The sequence below is a fragment of the Pristiophorus japonicus genome, chromosome 5, assembly GCF_044704955.1.
Source record: "Pristiophorus japonicus isolate sPriJap1 chromosome 5, sPriJap1.hap1, whole genome shotgun sequence".
Taxonomy (NCBI): domain Eukaryota; kingdom Metazoa; phylum Chordata; class Chondrichthyes; family Pristiophoridae; genus Pristiophorus; species Pristiophorus japonicus.
The window spans coordinates 287,545,685-287,566,050 of NC_091981.1; the positions used below are offsets into that span (position 1 = coordinate 287,545,685).

At 45.8% G+C, this 20,366-nt stretch overlaps 2 protein-coding genes across 8 annotated transcripts in view; one reads left to right on the forward strand and one right to left on the reverse strand.

Moving 5' to 3' along the window:
* acaa1 (acetyl-CoA acyltransferase 1) overlaps positions 1 to 20,366 on the forward strand; it is a 120,762-nt gene that overhangs the window by 49,718 nt on the left and 50,678 nt on the right. The gene's annotated exons all lie outside the window — the stretch shown is intronic.
* The window catches only part of dlec1 (DLEC1 cilia and flagella associated protein), a 214,727-nt gene that overhangs the window by 5,111 nt on the left and 189,250 nt on the right, over positions 1 to 20,366 (reverse strand). For all 3 annotated transcript variants that reach the window (XM_070881759.1, XM_070881757.1, XM_070881758.1), the window contains 7 exons: positions 14,657 to 14,791; positions 11,640 to 11,762; positions 8,652 to 8,746; positions 7,655 to 7,742; positions 4,267 to 4,461; positions 905 to 1,027; positions 31 to 184 (listed from right to left, as the gene is read on the reverse strand). In XM_070881759.1, coding sequence (XP_070737860.1) covers positions 31 to 184; positions 905 to 1,027; positions 4,267 to 4,461; positions 7,655 to 7,742; positions 8,652 to 8,746; positions 11,640 to 11,762; positions 14,657 to 14,791 — 913 coding nt within the window. The remainder of the gene's footprint in view (positions 1 to 30; positions 185 to 904; positions 1,028 to 4,266; positions 4,462 to 7,654; positions 7,743 to 8,651; positions 8,747 to 11,639; positions 11,763 to 14,656; positions 14,792 to 20,366) is intronic.

The following is a 20,366-nucleotide window of genomic DNA, read 5'->3' on the forward strand; positions in this document are numbered from 1 at the left end:
GTGGGTGTAAGGCATTTGGGGGGGTCTCACCCATCACTGCAGTCCAGTAACTCTTTGATCCTGTCCTATTCAGTAGGAAGATCTCCTTTATTCTGGTCTGTCCAACCAAGCAGGTACCAAAATTGACGGAAGCAGCGGAGAGCTCCAAGACTGGCAGCATGAAGTAAGCGTGGAGGGGAATGAGCTGTAAGGAGGAATCCAGGGTTTTACTCACTATCTCCTTAATAGCATAAATATTCCGCAAATATAGATATTATTATATTAAACAACAAAAGAAAAGATTCTGCATTTATCCCCAATCCGGTCAGGAAGAATCGGAGGGTGCATCATAGATTAAGCGGATACCAGATCTGAGGACATGGAAGGAATTTGGCTTTCACACTTTGATGTGATCTAAATTAAATTCATCAATGTGTTCCGGGTGAATTAATCGCGATGGGAAAGGATTCAAATACCAGGGGACACGTTGAACTGAAGATTAAATCGGCCAATCAGTTACAACTATTTCACACAAAGGAAAATGGACCAGTGGAACATGTTATCAGGAAGGCTTCTGAACCGAACATTGTGAACAGGCCCTGTTAAACTCTGCAGCTCTGTTTCAGGTGCATTTCTGCAGCGAGCCCAGTCAAAGTTTGTGGCTGAAGAATGTAGACTTTGCCTCATATCCCTTGGTTCATTTTAATCTCCATCTCAACTTCCCTTGCCCTTGCATCTCTGGATTCACTGCCCTCTTGCACTTTTAGACATTTCCAGGTACACCCTTCTCAAAAATCATAGTGTGTGGTAAAACCCACTATGCAATACCAGCAGCATTTTGTTTCTATTTTTGAGGCCTCGGCAAGAAGACAGAGAACATTACGCGATGGGTTTGAAAGGTCTCTGTGCTGGAACTCCTCCTTACCTGTGTCGTCTTGTTGTTGTACTCAATCACAAGGTCCTGCTTAAACTCCTGTTTCCGTTCCCTCTTCCACCGCTTCTCCTGGATTCTCAGCAACTCCAGGGAAGTGCAGAATGCCAAGGTGACCTGCAAAGATGTACCAGGAAACATTAAAAAGAAAGAAAGACATGCATTTATACAGCACCTTTCACGATCTCAGGACATCCCAAAGCAGTATACAGCCAATGCAGTACTTTTGAAGTGCAGTCACTGTTGTAATGTGGGATTAGCCATGTGCAGCACTGAGCGCCCGCTACTGTATCAGAACAGTGCTGTGAAACCAACATTAAAAATGCATCTATTGCCTAGCAATGCACATACAAGAAAGAAAGGCTTGCATTAATACAGTATATTGCACCACCTCAGGATGTACAAAGCACTTTACAGGACGATTCCTGGGAGGAGGAGGTTCGCTTGTGGCTCTGCCCTCTACACCGAGATGGCCTTTACATTGTCAATACATTATTGAACAATGTTTTCCCTCCCTCACAGTGAGGCAAATTTCCCATTCCATGGTGTAAAGTATTGGGGCACCGGAAATTCAACTGTTAAAATATGCTGATTTGCAGAATCACATTTATTCCTGCAATATTAGCACTAAACTTAACACCTACAACATAATGTTATAATAACAATTTGTATTTATATAGCGCCTTTAACAGAGTGAAACACCCCAAGGCGCTTCACAGGAGTATTATGAGATTTTAAAAATTATATAGTAAAGATTGTAAGCATCTTACCTGTACTCAACACTCTCTATTTCCCTCCTGTCATATAGTTTTAAAATAAACATCTTTTTTTCTAATTTATATCAAATCTATTCGAACTATATATTCTCTTAACTTTACGAATCTTGAATTTTCATTCTCCTCAGTCGACCGGCTCCTAGCATTTTGAGGTGTGGGGGGGTAGGGGGCGGGGGGGCAAGGGGGAAACTCTACAGCCTGTTCTGAAGGCCAGTTTCCCAGCAACAAAACCAGGACGGAATGTGTGCCTGTCAGTGGGCGTTGCAGCCCAACAGTAAACTTGCCCAATGTCCTTGATGGGTATTGCATTACCCTCCATCATCGTGTAGTAACCAATGTTCCCTTACATTTTTTTTGTGTGCGCGGCCTCTTTGACTGCACGGCCCATTCAAATTTTTTCGCTTCCATTGAAAAGCCGGTGAGCGGCCTTGCGGGAGCTCTAGGCTGCTGCCAGCTTAGTGGGAACGTTGGTAGTGACCATCTCACAACTGCTCCATACCCTGGTTGGGGTCAACAACCAGGGAGCATAGATTTAAAATAATTGGGGGGAGGTTTAGAGAGGATTTGAGGGGCAATTTCTTCACCCAGAAGTTGGTGGGGGTCTGGAACTCACTGAATGAAAGGGTGGTAGAGACAGAAACCCTCACCACATTTAAAAAGTACTTGGATGTGCACTTAAAGTGCCTTAACCTGTAGGGCTACGGACCAAGAGCTGGAAAGTGGGATTAGGTTGGATAGCTCTTGGTCGGCCGGCGCGGACATGTTGGGCCGAAATGGCCTCCTTCCGTGCTGTAACTTTTTATGATTCTATGATTCAATATTCCTCTAGTTCAACCACTCTGCGCTCATTTATTTATGGCAACCATTGCGTATCCTCTTGTGCAATGATTTGATCTATTAGAAAATGGCCAATACCGCAGATGCATTGAAGGGGAAGCTAGATAAGTACATGAGGGAGAAAGGAATAGAAGGACAAAAGCCAAATACTGCGGATGCTGGAATCTGAAATAAGAAGAGAAAATGCTGGAAATCTCAGCAGGCCAGGCAGCATCTGTGGAGAGAGAAACAGAGTTAACGTTTCAGGTCAGAAGGAATAGAAGGTTATGCTGATCGGGTGCAATGAAGAGGAGTGGGAGGAGGCTCGTGTGGAGCATAAACACCGGCATAGACCAGTTGGGCCGAATGACCTGTTTCTGTGCTTTAGATTCCATGTAGTAAATTTTTTTTAGTATCTTGGTATCCTGGCCAACGTTTATTCCTCAGTCAACACCACCAGAAACAGATGAACTGGTTATTTATTGCATTGCTGTTTGTGGGACCTTGCTGTGTGTAAATTGTCTGCTAGGTTTGCCTTCAAAACAACAGTCATTCCATTTTAATAGCAATCCTTTGGCTGTAGAGTGCTTTGGGACAGCCTGAAATGGGGAATGTACTATATGCAGGCAACTCCTTTCTTACTGCAATCTGTGTTTTGTGATGTCTCACTAATTCTGTGCATGATTTAACTCGTAAATAAATATTTATTTTACGGCATGACATTTTCAAAGGAGACAGGAGAATGTGGTGAGCAGACCACATGATTGCGAGCGTACTACATGCCAGGAGAAGGGAGTATTTGTTACTCCTGGGTGTACTAATTTACACACACAGCACGTATAAGGGCAGAGGTTTCGGTACGTAGGTGACTCTGCAGCTGGAAACAGTGACCGGGTGCTGCTCCCGCCCTGTTACTGTAACTTTGCCGTAACTGCGACAGAACCCCCTCATGCGCATAAACTGGGTTTCTGCTGAACTTCCACCAAGGTTACGGCAACGGAATGGGAGGAAATTCCTGGACCTCTGCTATAAACTTAAGGCAGAGGTACTGAGGGGAAAAAACCCGAACCATATCACACTCTAGAGCTTGGTTTGAAGAGAAGGTTGTAGTTCCATACCCCCATCTCCAATATATGGGCCTGTACTCTCTGGAGTTTAGAAGAACGAGAGGTGATCTCATTGAAACATACTGAAGGGGATTGACAGGGTAGATACTGAAAGGTTGTTTTCCTCTGGCTGGAGTGTCTAGAACTTGGGGGCACAGTCTCAGGATAAGGGGTCGGCCATTTAAGACAGAGATGAGGAGGAATTTCCTCACTCAGAGGGTTGTGAATCTTTGGAATTCTCTGCCCCCGAGGGTTGTGAATGCTGAGTCTCTGAATATATTCACAGCTGAGATAGATAGATATTTGGGGTTTAGGTGCATCAAGGGATATGGAGATCTGGCAGGAAAGTGGAGTTGAGGTCGATGATCAGCCATGATTTTATTGATTGGCGGAGCAGGCTTGAGGGGCCAAATGGCCTACTCCTGTCCTATTTGTTATGTTAGTATGAAGAGAACACTGTAGGCCACTGTAGGCCAATGTTCCTGTTTAGCTGTGCGGCTGTGCAGTTGTCTGGAGCTCCTACGCAGGCCGCTTGCTGGTTTCTCAATGGAAAAACTGCGCATGCGCAGATATGTGAATGGGGCGTACAGCCCCTTAAAGGGGCTGGGCACCCCAAAACATTTTACAGGTAACATTGCAGTACACCCCCGAGACTTACATGCATGTGTTGTTGTGGGTGTAACACCAGCGTCTCCGTATTGTCCTCCCGGTCACTGTTGGAAGACTTCACACTGTCTTTGGGGTCCACATTCAAGAGACAGAAGGGTCTTTGCAGAAAAAACTGGAAGTACAGAGAGGTCTCAGTGGGGTTCGTCAGCTTCAAGCCTCGCGTCGTCAGGACTTCTCTTTGGATCTGGATGGAGATAAGGGTGGAAAGGCGTTTTTATGGAGAGAATAAGCTGTGTGTGCTATACAGTGACTCCCGCTGGAAACATGTGGACATGGTGTGAGGACAGAATCGAGGCTCGGTCATGATACCCTCCACACCTCCGACACCCAGGCTGAGATTCCACAGGGCCTTCTACTGGGGTTACGGCAGATGATTGGCAAAAGAACCAGAGACGACATGAGGAAAAACCTTTTTACGCAACAAGTGGTTAGGATTTGCAATGCACTGCCTGATCGGGTGGTGGATACAGATTCAATAGCAGCCTGCAAAAGGGAACTGGATAAATACTTGAAGGAGAAAAAATTGCAGGAATATGGGGACAGAGCGGTGTGAGTGGGACTAACTGGATTGCTCTTTGAAAGAGCCGGCACAGACTCAATGGGCCGAATGGTCCCATTCCATGCTGTACTATTCTATGATCCGATGAAACCAATGGAATTTCAGCCTCTCATTGGTTAAGTTCATGCAGAGCGGTTGATCACTTGGGTGAGGTACAGAAGGAGATCCTCCATCGGTGGGACTGTAGCCCAGCGAGAATCCGGTGCCTATTGGAGAGGAGGGTAAAACGGTTTCAAGGATGCTTTTAAAAATAGGGAGAGCAAGGTGAAAGGTTTGAGGGCCAAGGTGGTTGAAGGCTCTGCCAGTGATGGTGAAGCAGAGGAAGGGGAATGAACAGGAGGCCAGAGTCGGAGGACCAGTGGAGATGGTGCGGGATGTAGGACTGGAGGAGGTGGTGGAGACAAGGAGGGGCAAGGCACTGGTGGAGGTTGCAATTGCGGACGAGTACTGTGGCTCTCAATAGGTTGGCAAGGGCGGAGTGATGGGCAACCAGGTCTGGATATGGGCACTGAAGTTTAGAAAGGGCAGAACATGAGGAATGGAAGCACGGATGTGACAAAAGTGTGAGAAAGGAATGGCAGGTCTGAGACAAGTTTGCTGGGCTAAGCTGGGACTGCAATTGAGGGTGTAGAAACATAGAAACATAGAAAATAGGTGCAGGAGTAGGCCATTCGGCCCTTCCAGCCTGCACCGCCATTCAATGAGTTCATGGCTGAACATGCAACTTCAGTATCCCTTTCCTGCTTTCTCACCATACCCCTTGATCCCCCTAGTATTAAGAACTACATCTAACTCCTTTTTGAATATATTTAGTGAATTGGCCTCAACAACTTTATGTGGCAGAGAATTCCACAGGTTCACCACTCTCTGGGTGAAGAAGTTTCTCCTCATCTCCGTCTTAAATGGCTTACCCCTTATCCTTAGACTGTGACCCCTGGTTCTGGACTTCCCCAACATTGGGAACATTCTTCCTGCATCTAACCTGTCTAAACCCGTCAGAATTTTAAACGTTTCTATGAGGTCCCCTCTCATTCTTCTGAACTCCAGTGAATACAAGCCCAGTTGATCCAGTCTTTCTTGATAGGTCAGTCCCACCATCCCAGGAATCAGTCTGGTGAACCTTCGCTGCACTCCCTCAATAGCAAGAATGTCCTTCCTCAGGTTAGGAGACCAAAACTGTACACAATACTCCAGGTGTGGCCTCACCAAGGCCCTGTACAACTGTGGCAACACCTCCCTGCCCCTGTACTCAAATCCCCTCGCTATGAAGGCCAATATGCCATTTGTTTTCTTAACCGCCTGCTGTACTTGCATGCCAACCTTCAATGACTGATGTACCATGACTCGTTGCACCTCCCCTTTTCCTAATCTGTCACCATTCAGATAATAGTATGTCTCTGTTTTTACCACCAAAGTGGATAACCTCACATTTATCCACATTATACTTCATCTGCCATGCATTTGCCCACTCACCTAACCTATCCAAGTCGCTCTGCAGCCTCATAGCATCCTCCTCGCAGCTCACACTGCCACCTAACTTAGTGTCATCCGCAAATTTGGAGATACTACATTTAATCCCCTCGTCTAAATCATTAATGTACAGTGTAAACAGCTGGGGCCCCAGCATAGAACCTTGCGGTACCCCACTAGTCACCGCCTGCCATTCTGAAAAGTACCCATTTATTCCTACTCTTTGCTTCCTGTCTGACAACCAGTTCTCAATCCATGTCAGCACACTACCCCCAATCCCATGTGCTTTAACTTTGCACATTAATCTCTTGTGTGGGACCTTGTCGAAAGCCTTCTGAAAGTCCAAATATACCACATCAACTGGTTCTCCCTTGTCCACTCTACTGGAAACATCCTCAAAAAATTCTAGAAGATTTGTGAAGCATGATTTCCCTTTCACAAATCCATGCTGACTTGGACCTATCAGGTCACCTCTTTCCAAATGCGCTGCTATGACATCCTTAATAATTGATTCCATCATCTTACCCACTACCGATGTCAGGCTGACCGGTCTATAATTCCCTGTTTTCTCTCTCCCTCCTTTTTTAAAAAGTGGGGTTACATTGGCTACCCTCCACTCGATAGGAACTGATCCAGAGTCAATGGAATGTTGGAAAATGACTGTCAATGCATCTGCTATTTCCAAGGCCACCTCCTTAAGTACTCTGGGATGCAGTCCATCAGGCCCTGGGGATTTATCGGCCTTCAATCCCATTAATTTCCCCAACACAATTTCCCAACTAATAAGGATTTCCCTCAGTTCCTCCTCCTTACTAGTCCCTCTGTCCCCTCTTATATCCGGAAGGTTGTTAGTGTTCTCCTTAGTGAATACCGAACCAAAGTACTTGTTCAATTGGTCCGCCATTTCTTTGTTCCCCGTTATGACTTCCCCTGATTCTGACTGCAGGGGACCTACGTTTGTCTTTACTAACCTTTTTCTCTTTACATATCTATAGAAACTTTTGCAATCCGTCTTAATGTTCCCTGTGTTGGGGAGGGGGCAATGCTGCCAAGGTTCTTGCTCCTGAATGCTATCCAGTGACTCTGACTGGAAAGTGCATGCGTGAACATCGCACAAGGGCATGATCAGCCTCAGCTGTGATTCCGTGGTTAATAGGGCTGCTGCCAATCAGTCTAGACTCAATAGGCAAGAAAGGTTGCTTGGCCAAGATAGAGGAGGCCCCACATCATCTGCTGAACTGTATCCAAGCAATGAATCAGGGCCTTTAGGAGAGGAATGGAGGGTAGATTTTTTTTTAAAGGGGGAGACTTGTCCAGAGATCTGAGTCAACGTTGGACTTTTACTCACCTCACCAGTCAGCCCATCTGGGATCAAGTCGCTTGCAGCTGCATAAAACACAAGATTTTCATCGTCGTCGTCCATCTCCACTGTTAACCTGGGATAGAAAGATGGTGACTAGCAAGTACAAGAACCGTCCCTTGTTCTGCACAGCCCTTTTATCCTGTCTTGTGAGCCTCTTGGAGTCCGTGATCCCCTCACACTCTGCACATCTCTCATATCCTGAGTAGCACCCCTCCCCCTTGCTCTCAGTATTCCTTACCTCCTGTGTACTCTTTGTGTTGTGTGTACACCTGTGTCCTTGTAGTCTGTGTATACCTTACATTCTACAACCTAAATGGCTGGCGACTTAACTCCAGCACACTGAGCTTCTGATTGAAGGTGTATCACTGGCGAGGGACAGAATTACTGAGTGTCAGAAGGGACTTGACTGGAAGGGAAGAGGTAATAAAGGGAGGGGAGAGCTACTCTCCCTAATGGCTCCGTGTGTACAGGCACCATGTGATCTGGTCCTGAGCCACACGGACCAGGAAGATTCTTGATCTGGGCTAACTTTACTGATCTCAACAGAACATGAAAGGAGGTAATAAAAATCTTTATTTTGTATAAAATTGTGTTGTAGGTTACAGTTGCGTTCAGTGTCCCGGGTTAGGAAGGACTCCTGTTCCTGATCACTAACCAGTGACCTCGACTAGAAAGTATGTGGCCATCAGCTGAGATGAGGAGCAGGCTCTGCTGTGATGTCCCCCTGCGATTAGCGCTCATTCACAATGAATGGCCACGTCAGCAAGGTCGCGCAGGGTGCTTCTACTGTCCGACGAATGAATACTGCAGGCGAGGGAAGGGGAGATAAATGAGGTGGTAGGGGCAGACTTATCATCAGGCTGTTCTCATACACCTCCTGAGAAGCAGACTCGGTACGCTGCCCTCTCGCCCACAGATGCTGGGTGGTGCAGGGAGACCCAAGAAATAATAAAGTTGGCAAAAGCCAGAGTGTTGTACTCACAAAGCAGGCTTTACAACCGCCTCGAAGTCTAGACGTAAAGGCTCTGTGTCAAATCCTTGGGCTCGCCTCACCTTCCCAGGTACCCCAAGCATCACCTGGGGACAATGCACAAGACATACAGGAAGGTTATTGGACCGTCTGTGTTGGGCCCTGAGTAAAAACAACTTGCATTCTCTAGCACCTTTAACGTAGTAAAAACGTCCCAAGCGTAATCGGACAAAATGTGACACCGAGCCACCCAAGGAGATAATATGACAGATGAGCAAAAGCTTGGTCAAAAAGTAGGTTTTAAGGAGTGTCTTAAAGGAGGAGAGAGAGCTGGAGAGGTTTAGGGAGGGAATTCCAGAGCTTAGCGATTAGGCTGCTGAAGGCATGGCCACCAATGGTGGAGCGATTAAAATCGTGCATGAGGCCAGAATTGGAGGAGCGCAGAGATCTCTGAGGGTTGTAGGGCTGGAGGGGGTTACAGAGATAGGGAGGGTTGTAGGGCTGGAGGAGGTTACAGAGATAGGGAGGGTTGTAAGGCTGGAGGGGGTTACAGAGATAGGGAGGGTTGTAGGGCTGGAGGAGGTTACAGAGATAGGGAGGGTTGTAGGGCTGGAGGAGGTTACAGAGATAGGGAGGGTTGTAGGGCTGGAGGGGGTTACAGAGATAGGGAGGGTTGTAGGGCTGGAGGAGGTTATAGAGATAGGGAGGGTTGTAGGGCTAGAGGCAGTTACAGAGATAGGGAGTATTGTAGGGCTGGAGGAGGTTACAGAGATAGGGAGGGTTGTAGGGCTGGAGGAGGTTACAGAGATAGGGAGGGTTGTAGGGCTGGAGGAGGTTACAGAGATAGGGAGGATTGTAGGGCTGGAGGAGGTTACAGAGATAGGGAGGGTTGTAGGGCTGGAGGAGGTTACAGAGATAGGGAGGGTTGTAGGGCTGGAGGGGGTTACAGAGATAGGGAGGGTTGTAGGGCTGGAGGGGGTTACAGAGATAGGGAGGGTTGTAGGGCTGGAGGGGGTTACAGAGATAGGGAGGGTTGTAGGGCTGGAGGGGGTTACAGAGATAGGGAGGGTTGTAGGGCAGAAGGGGGTTACAGAGATAGGGAGGGTTGTAGGGCTGGAGGGGGTTACAGAGATAGGGAGGGTTGTAGGGCTGGAGGAGGTTACAGAGATAGGAAGGGTTGTAGGGCAGGAGGGGGTTACAGAGATAGGGAGGGTTGTAGGGCTGGAGGGGGTTACAGAGATAGGGAGGGTTGTAGGGCTGGAGGGGGTTACAGAGATAGGGAGGGTTGTAGGGCTGGAGGGGGTTACAGAGATAGGGAGGGTTGTAGGGCTGGAGGGGGTTACAGAGATAGGGAGGGTTGTAGGGCAGAAGGGGGTTACAGAGATAGGGAGGGTTGTAGGGCTGGAGGGGGTTACAGAGATAGGGAGGGTTGTAGGGCTGGAGGAGGTTACAGAGATAGGAAGGGTTGTAGGGCAGGAGGGGGTTACAGAGATAGGGAGGGTTGTAGGGCTGGAGGGGGTTACAGATATAGGGAGGGTTGTAGGGCTGGAGGGGGTTACAGAGATAGGGAGGGTTGTAGGGCTGGAGGGGGTTACAGAGATAGGGAGGGTTGTAGGGCTGGAGGCAGTTACAGAGATAGGGAGGGCTGTAGGGCTGGAGGCAGTTACAGAAATAGGGAGGGTTGTAGGTCTGGAGGATGTTAGAGATAGGGAGGGTTATAGGGCTGGAGGATGTTACAGAGATAGGAAGGGTTGTAGGGCTGGAGGAGGTTACAAAGATAGGGAGGGCTGGAGGAGGTTACAGAGATAGGGAGGGTTGTAAGGCTGGAGGAGGTTACACAGATCTCGGAGGGTTGTAGGGCTGGAGGAGGTTACACAGATCTCGGAGGGTTGTAGGGCTGGTGGAGGTTACACAGATCTCGGAGGGTTGTAGGGCTGGAGGAGGTTACAGAGAAAGGGAAGGACGAGGCCCAGGAGAGCATTGGAATAGTCGAGGCTGAAGGTAACAAAGGCATGGATGAGGTTTCAGCAGCAGTTGGGCTCTTTTCTCTGGGAGTTCTCCTGGAGCAAGCCTTTAGTTTAGTGGTAGTATTTCCACCTCTGAGTCAGGAGGTGCAGCATTTGAACCTCAGTCCAGACAGTCCCAGCAAGTGGGGACCAGAGCTTCGGCTCTGAATTCTGGGTTTGGTTCCAACGGGATGCTTGTGTCCAGTAGGAGTGAGTGCTCTACGACGGCGACCTCTACCACCTAGAAAGACAAGGGCAGCAGGCACATGGGAACCCCATCAGCTCCAAGTTCCCCTCCAAGTCAAACACTATCCTGACTTGGAAATATATAGTCGCTGGATCGAAATCCTGGAACTCCCTCCATAACAGCACTGTGGGAGCACCTTCACCACATGGGCTACAGCGGTTCAAGAAGGCGGCTCACCACCACTTTCTCGAGGGCAATTAGGGATGGGCAATAAATGCTGGCCTTGCCAGCGACACTCACATCCCAGGAATGATTAAAAGGGAAGAACATGATGTTACAACAAAAACAAAGTGTTAATCCATGGGATGAAAAGTTTTCATATTTAGTAAACTGCTCGTAGTTTATGAATTTTATGTATGAATGTACTGGTATCTTCACTCTTATTGTCAGAACTCAGCACTTAATGAATGGTGCCAACCTTCTCTTTGCAGGTGTCGACAGACCTGTTGTGGCTTCTGTGGATTTTTACTCTTTGCAGTTTCTCTGGGTTGTACACTTATTGGGAGAAGATACTGTCTTGGAATTACACTACACAAATATAGCCCCACAAATGCTTAATTTGCTGTCAGTTATTTTGGGAGAAGTGTTAAATGGATAAAAAATAGCGGCAAAAGGAATTTCATGATAAACGCAGGGGACCCTGCTATTCGCACTGCAGAATTTCAGGGCACTGTCATTCTCTCTGCGATTCTTCGAGTATGAACGTTTTACGTGATGTTCCCTACTTTAACGGAAACGGTACATCACCTGCTCGTCTAGACCGAGATATCCGAAGGCAAAGCCCTGACACTCTTCACTTGCTCCCACTCCAGTCAGTGTGAGTGGGGTGAAGGAGACATTGATGGTGACGAATCCACCACTGGGGACCACCTGGGAACCATGACAATTAAAAATAAATCAGTATCATCCATGATATGAGCACTGGGGCTACAATCGGTAAATCAGGCTGACATTCTGTCCATAACATTTCAGACCACAACCTCTGCCCATATTCTGCTCCCTTTCTTCCTTTTCTTTTTTAACCCCTCCCCCGATCTTACGGATTTTTTCTCTCTCCCTGTTTCCCAAGGCCATTTGCACCCTAGCTAGACTCATCTTTTTCTAACTTCTGCCATTACCATTTCAATTCGGCCCATCATCCCTTTTGTCTCTCTAATTTCTCCTGTCTTCCACCCTATCACAAACCTTCCCTTTTGATCTTTCCTCCCCTCCCCCTTTCAGTGCTCCTTAAGAATCCGTTAATTTTTAACTTTCGCCAGTTCTGACAAAGGGTCATTGACCTGAAACGTTAACTCTGTTTCTCTCCACAAATCCCGCTGAGATTTCCAGCATTCTCTGTTTTTTTTTAAATTCTGCCTTTCAGCCAACTTTCATTCCCTACTGCTGCATTTCCTCTTGTACCATACGTCTAAATTTTCCTACAAACCTCTTGTGAGACACCTTACTGATGAATGCCCTCTGAAAATCCACATGCATTACACCTACTGCATTCCCTCTATCAATCCTGTTGGTCACCTCTTGAAAGAACTATTGAATTTGTCAAAATGACTTTCACTTAACAATTCTGCACTGGCTGTCATTGATTAACCTATGAATGGTCACTAAATCTATCTCAAATAATGGATTCTGAAGCCCTGATTTTAACCTAACTTGCTCGGGCAATGGGTGGAAATGGGGCGACTTTGGGTTGGATGCCCGATTTATACCCTACCCATTTTACGCTCCACGGGCGGGGTGCGAAGCGAGTGCTTGCACCGTTCTCACCAGACGAGTTAGGTTAATATCGACTTTGCCCACGACTGATACGAGACTAATTGGATTATAGTTACCCAGTTTAACCGTCTCGTCCTTCTTGAATAAAGAAGGTCTTACATTTGCTACTTTCCACTCCAAGGAGTTGGCCTTGGAAATAGTGGATGCATTGACAGTCATTTTCCAACATTCCATTGACTCTGGATCAGTTCCTATGGAGTGGAGGGTAGCCAATGTAACCCCACTTTTTAAAAAAGGAGGGAGAGAGAAAACGGAATTACAGACCGGTCAGCCTAACATCGGTAGTGGGTAAAATGATGGAATCAATTATTAAGGATGTCATGTCAGAGGTAATATGATAGGTCCAAGTCAGCATGGATTTGTGAAAGGGAAATCATGCTTGACAAATCTTCTGGAATTTTTTGAGGATGTTTCCAGTAGAGTGGACAAGGGAGAACCAGTTGATGTGGTATATTTGGACTTTCAGAAGGCTTTCGACAAGGTCCCACACAAGAGATTAATGTGCAAAGTTAAAGCACATGGGATTGGGGGTAGTGTGCTGACATGGATTGAGAACTGGTTGTCAGACAGGAAGCAAAGAGTAGGAGTAAATGGGGACTTTTCAGAATGGCAGGCAGTGACTAGTGGGGTACCGCAAGGTTCTGTGCTGGGGCCCCAGCTGTTTATATTGTACATTAATGATTTAGACGAGGGGATTAAATGTAGTATCTCCAAATTTGCGGATGACACTAAGTTGGGTGGCAGTGTGAGCTGCAAGGAGGATTCTATGAGGCTGCAGAGCGACTTGGATAGGTTAGGTGAGTGGGCAAATGCATGGCAGATGAAGTATAATGTGGATAAATGTGAGGTTATCCACTTTGGTGGTAAAAACAGAGAGACAGACTATTATCTGAATGGTGACAGATTAGGAAAAGGGGAGGTGCAAAGAGACCTGGGTGTCATGGTACATCAGTCATTGAAGGTTGGCATGCAGGTACAGCAGGCGGTTAAGAAAGCAAATGGCATGTTGGCCTTCATAGCGAGGGGATTTGAGTACAAGGGCAGGGAGATGTTGCTACAATTGTACAGGGCCTTGGTGAGGCCACACCTGGAGTATTGTGTACAGTTTTGGTCTCCTAACCTGAGGAAGGACATTCTTGCTATTGAGGGAGTGCAGCGAAGGTTCACCAGACTGATTCCCGGGATGGCGGGACTGACCTATCAAGAAAGACTGGATCAACTGGGCTTGTATTCACTGGAGTTCAGAAGAATGAGAGGGGACCTCATAGAAACGTTTAAAATTCTGATGGGGTTAGACAGGTTAGATGCAGGAAGAATGTTCCCAATGTTGGGGAAGTCCAGAACCAGAGGACACAGTCTAAGGATAAGGGGGAAGCCATTTAGGACCAAGATGAGGAGGAATTTCTTCACCCAGAGAGTGGTGAACCTGTGGAATTCTCTACCACAGAAAGTTGTTGAGGCCAATTCACTAAATATATTCAAAAAGGAGTTAGATGAAGTCCTTACTACTAGGGGAATCAAGGGGTATGGTGAGAAAGCAGGAATGGGGTACTGAAGTTGCATGTTCAGCCATGAACTCATTGAATGGCGGTGCAGGCTAGAAGGGCCGAATGGCCTACTCCTGCACCTATTTTCTATGTTTCTATGTAAAAGCACAACTGGCATGTTTAAGGGACGTTGAGAAATTGTGACACGAGCCCTCTGCTATCTCCTCTCCCACTTCTTTCGACAGCTTAGGGTGTGTGCTATCAGGGCTGCAGGCGTACGGAGTTCTCCTCATTTATGTTCAGAACCAATTCCTTTGCGACCAGCACCTCTACCAATAGTTCCCTTTCCTCCCCGCGTTCTTGCTTCCGGTATCATTTGTCTCCATTATTGAGGTAAGGAATTTTGAGGGGAGGGGAGGGAATCTGCAACCCATTACTGACTTGACACTGATGTTGACCATCGCCCCCCCGCCCCCAACGACCCCGGCACCAATAGCGATTCACCGTCTGTCTTGGCGTCACATAATACGGATAGTCGGCCGCAATGCCCTCGTGAGCCCGTAGTACCACGGAAATTAGAGCGTTCGTAAACAACTCTTTTTCTTCCTCCTCTGTGTCCTCGTCTTCCTCTTCCAGGTCCTAAAGGTTACAACAAATTAAAAAAAAAGACACAATTTTTCTATAAAAACTAAAGTCATGACTGTAATTTAAGGAGATATTTCACAACTCTCAAGAAAAATATATTCCTGTGAGGAGGAAAGGGTGTAAGAGAAAAGATAGCTGTAGCTAACTAAAGAAATAAAGGACGGTATCCAATTAAAAACAAGAGCATACAAACTGGCCAGAACTAGTGGGAGGACAGAAGATTGGGAAGCTTTTAAAAGCCAGCAAAGAATGACTAAAATAACATGATTAAGAAAGGGAAGATAGACTATGAAAGTAAACTAGCACAAAATATAAAAACAGATAGCAAGAGTTTCTATCGATATATAAAAAGGAAAAGGGTGGCTAAAGTAAATGTTGGTCCCTTAGAGGATGAGACCGGGGAATTAGTAATGGAGAACATGGAGATGGCAGAAACTCTGAACAAATATTTTGTATCAGTCTTTACGGTAGAGGACACTAACAATATCCCAACAGTGGATAGTCAAGAGGCTATAGACAGGGAGGAACTTAACACAATCACAATCACTAAGGAGGTGGTACTCAGTAAGATAATGGGACTAAAGGCAGATAAATCCCCTGGACCTGATGGCTTGCATCCCAGGGTCTTAAGAGAAGTAGCGGCAGGGATTGTGGATGCATTGGTTGTAATTTACCAAAATGCCCTGGATTCTGGGGAAGTCCCAGCAGATTGTAAAACAGCAAATGTAACACCCCTATTTAAAAAAGGAGGCAGACAAAAAGCAGGAAATTATAGACCAGTTAGCCTAACATCTGTGGTTAGGAAAATGTTGGAGTCCATTATTAAAGAAGCAGCAGCAGGACATTTGGAAAAGCAAAATTCGGTCAGGCAGAGTCAGCATGGATTTATGAAGGGGAAGTCATGTTTGACAAATTTGCTGGAATTCTTTAAGGATGTAACGAACAGGGTGGATAAAGGGGAACCAGTGGATGTGGTGTATTTGGACTTCCAGAAGGCATTTGACAAGGTGCCACATAAAAGGTTACTGCACAAGATAAAAGTTCAAGGGGTTGGGGGTAATATATTAGCATGGATAGAGGATTGGCTAACTAACAGAAAACAGAGAGTCAGGATAAATGGTTCATTCTCTGGTTGGCAAGTAACTAGTGAGGTGCCGCAGGGATCAGTGCTGGGACCCCAACTATTTATAATCTATGTTAACAACTTGGAAGAAGGGACTAAGTGTAATGGAGCCAAGTTTGCTGACGATATAAAGATGGGAGGAAAAGCAATGTGTGAGGAAGACACAAAAAATCTGCAAAAGGACATAAAGAGGTTAAGTGAGTGGGCAAAAATTTGGCAGATGGAGTATAATATTGGAAAGTGTGAGGTCATGCACTTTGGCAGAAAAAAAATCAAAGAGCAAGTTATTATTTAAATGGAGAAAGATTGTAAAGTGCCGCACTACAGCAGGACCTGGGGGTGACTTGTGCATGAAACAGAAAAGGATAGTATGCAGGTACAGCAAGTGATCAGGAAGGCCAATGGAATCTTGGCCTTTATTGCAAAGGGGATGGAGTATAAAAGCAGGGAAGTCTTGGTACAGCTATACAGATTATTGGTGAAGCCATACCTGGAATACTGCGTAGTTTTGGTTTCCATATTTACGAAAGGATATACTTGCTTTGGAGGCAGTTCAGAGAAGGTTCACTAGGTTGATTCCAGAGATGAGGGGGTTGACTTATGAGGAAAGGTTGAGTAGGTTGGGCCTCTACTCATTGGAATTCAGAAGAATGAGAGGTGATCTTATCGAAACATATAAGATTATGAAGGGGCTTGACAAGGTGGATGCAGAGAGGATGTTTCCACTGATAGGGGAGACTAGAACTAGAGGGCATAATCTTAGAATAAGGGGCCGCCCATTTAAAACTGAGATGAGGAGAAATTTCTTGTCTCAGAGAGTTGTAAATCTGTGGAATTCGCTGCCTCAAAGAGCTGTGGAAGCTGGGATATTGAACAAATTTAAGACAGAAATAGACAGTTTAAGGGGATAAGGGGTTATGGGGAGTGGGCGGGGAAGTGGAGCTGAGTCCATGATCGAATTAGCCATCAGGAGGGGCCGCATGGCCTACTCCTGTTTCTATTTCTTAAGTTCTTATGTGTGTAACACTTTTTCATATTTTTAAACCCAGTGCCAGCATCAAACGTATAGATTGGTATAGATCGGCTAAGTTTCAAAGTGAAGTTCCTTCTACTAAATCCCAACAATATCGTTTAATCTAACCACACTGATGAACAGGAAAAGCTGAGATAAACCCAGGCCTAAAACCAAACCATGCGACTTTTGCCACACAAAGTCAGATTTCAAAATTTGCCATGGGTCAAATAGGACACCAAAGCTGCACTGCCATCAGCACAAGTGACCAGCCGGAAAGGGAGATAGAACTGAAAGCTCATGGTGCAAAGATTGGACCGGGAGCAGATCAGTCTTGCCAGTTGTGATGTGGTCTTGAACATGCACTGGTAATTTTTTTTATGATTTGTTTTGTTGGACAGGAAAAAGCAGCAAGACAAATCATTTAGTATTAGTGCTGCACGTTATCTTAACTCGGGAGTGAGAGTGCTGTGTGTTACCCTGAACTCGGGAGTGAGAGCGCTGTGCGTTGTCTGAACTCGGGAGTGAGAGCGCTGTGCATTGTCTGAACTCGGGAGTGTGAGCGCTGTGCGTTGTCTGAACTTGTGAGTGTGAGCGCTGTGTGTTACATAAGAACATAAGAATTAGGAACAGGAGTAAGCCATCTAGCCCCTCAAGCCTGCCCCGCCATTCAACACAATCATGGCTGATCTGGCCGTGGACTCAGCTCCACTTACCCGCCCGCTCCCCATAACCCTTAATTCCCTTATTGGTTAAAAATCTATTTATCTGTGACTTGAATACATTCAATGAGCTAGCCTCAACTGCTTCCTTGGGCAGAGAATTCCACAGATTCACAACCCTCTGGGAGAAGAAATTCCTTCTCAACTCGGTTTTAAATTGGCTCCCCCGTATTTTGAGGCTGTGCCCCCTAGTTCTAGTCTCCCCGACCAGTGGAAACAGCCTCTCTGCCTCTATCTTGTCTATCCCTTTCATTATTTTAAATGTTTCTATAAGATCACTCCTCATCCTTCTGAACTCCAACGAGTAAAGACCCAGTCTACTCAATCTATCATCATAAGGTAACCCCCTCATCTCCAGAATCAGCCTAGTGAATCATCTCTGTACCCTCTCCAAAGCTAGTATATCCTTCCTTAGGTAAGGTGACCAAAACTGCACGCAGTACTCCAAGTGCGGCCTCACCAATACCCTATACAGTTGCAGAAGGACCGCCCTGCTTTTGTACTCCATCCCTCTCGCAATGAAGGCCAAGATTCCATTCGCCTTCCTGATTACCTGCTGCACCTGCAAACTAACTTTTTGGGATTCATGCACAAGGACCCCCAGGTCCCTCTGCCCCGCAGCATGTTGTAATTTCTCCCCATTCAAATAGTATTCCCTTTTTCTGTTTTTTTTCCCCCAAGGTGAATGACCTCACACTTTCTGACATTATATTCCATCTGCCAAACCTTAGCCCATTCGCTTAACCTATCTAAATCTCTTTGCAGCCTCTCTGTGTCCTCTACACAACCCGCTTTCCCACTAATCTTTGTGTCATCTACAAATTTTGTTACACTACACTCTGTCCCCTCTTCCAGGTCATCTATGTATATTGTAAACAGTTGTTGTCTCAGCACCGATCCCTGTGGCACACCACTAACCACCGATTTCCAACCCGAAAAGGACCCATTTATCCCAACTCTGCTTTCTGTTAGCCAGCCAATTCTCTATCCATGCTAATACATTTCCACTGACCCCGCGTACCTTTATCTTCTGCAGTAACCTTTTGTGTGGCACCTTATCGAATGCCTTTTGAAAATCTAAATACACCACATCCATCGGTACACCTCTATTCACCATGCTCGATATATCCTTAAAGAATTCCAGTAAATTAGTTAAACATGATTTCCCCTTCATGAATCCATGCTGCGTCTGCTTGATTGCACTATTCCTATCTAGATGTCCCGCTATTTCTTCCTTAATGATAGTTTCAAGCATTTTCCCCACTACAGATGTTAAACTAACCGGCCTATAGTTACCTGCCTTTTGTTTGCCCCCCTTTTTAAACAGAGGCGATACATTAGCTGCTTTCCAATCCACTGGTGCCTCCCCAGAGTCCAGAGAATTTTGGTAGATTATAACGAATGCATCTGCTATAACTACCGCCATCTCTTTTAATACCCTGGGATGCATTTCATCAGGACCAGGGGACTTGTCTACCTTGAGTCCCATTAGCCTGTCCAGCACTACCCCACTAGTGATAGTGATTGTCTCCAGGTCCTCCCTTCCTACATTCCTGTGACCAGCAATTTCTGGCATGGTTTCTGTGTCTTCCACTGTGAAGACCGAAGCAAAATAATTGTTTAAGGTCTCAGCCATTTCCACATTTCCCATTATTAAATCCCCCTTCTCATCTTCTAAGGGACCAACATTTACTTTAGTACTTTTTTCGAGTTTTATATATCTGTAAAAGCTTTTACTATCCTTTTTTATGTTTTGCGCAAGTTTACCATCGTAATCTATCTTTCCTTTCTTTATTGCTTTCTTAGTCATTCTTTGCTATCTCTTCTCTTACCGCCCTTCTTTTTCATTGGAATATATTTTTGTTAATCACTATGAAAGAGCTCCTTAAAAGTCCTCCACTGTTCCTCAATTGTGCCACCGTTTAGTCTGTGTTTCCAGTCTACTTTAGCCAACTCTGCCCTCATCCCACTGTAGTCCCCTTTGTTTAAGCATAGTATGCTCGTTTGAGACACTACTTCCTCACCCTCAATCTGTATTACAAATTCAACCATACTATGATCACTCATTCCGATAGGATCTTTTACGAGGAGATCGTTTATTATTCCTGTCTCATTACAGAGGACCAGATCTAAGATAGCTTGCTCCCTTGTAGGTTCTGTAATATACTGTTCTAAGAAACAATCCCGTATGCATTCTATGAATTCCTCCTCCAGGCTACCCCGTGCGATTTGATTTGACCAATTGATATGTAGGTTAAAATCCCCCATGATTACTGCCGTACCTTTTTCACATGCCTCCATTATTCCCTTGATTATTGCCCGCCCCACCGTGAAGTTATTATTTGGGGGCCTATAAACTACGCCCACCAGTGACTTTTTCCCCTTACTATCTCTAATCTCCACCCACAATGATTCAACATTTTGTTCATTAGAGCCAATATCACCTCTCACAACTGCCCTGATATCATCCTTTATTAACAGAGCTACCCCACCTCCTTTCCCTTCTTGTCTATTCTTCCGAATTGTCAGATACCCCTGTATGTTTAATTCCCAGTCTTGGCCACCCTGCAACCACGTTTTTGTAATGGCCACCAAATCATACCCATTTGTAATGATTTGTGCCGTCAATTCATTTACTTTATTTCGAATGCTGCGTGCGTTTAGGTAGAGTGTTTTAATATTAGTTTTTAAACCATAATTTTTAGTTTTGAC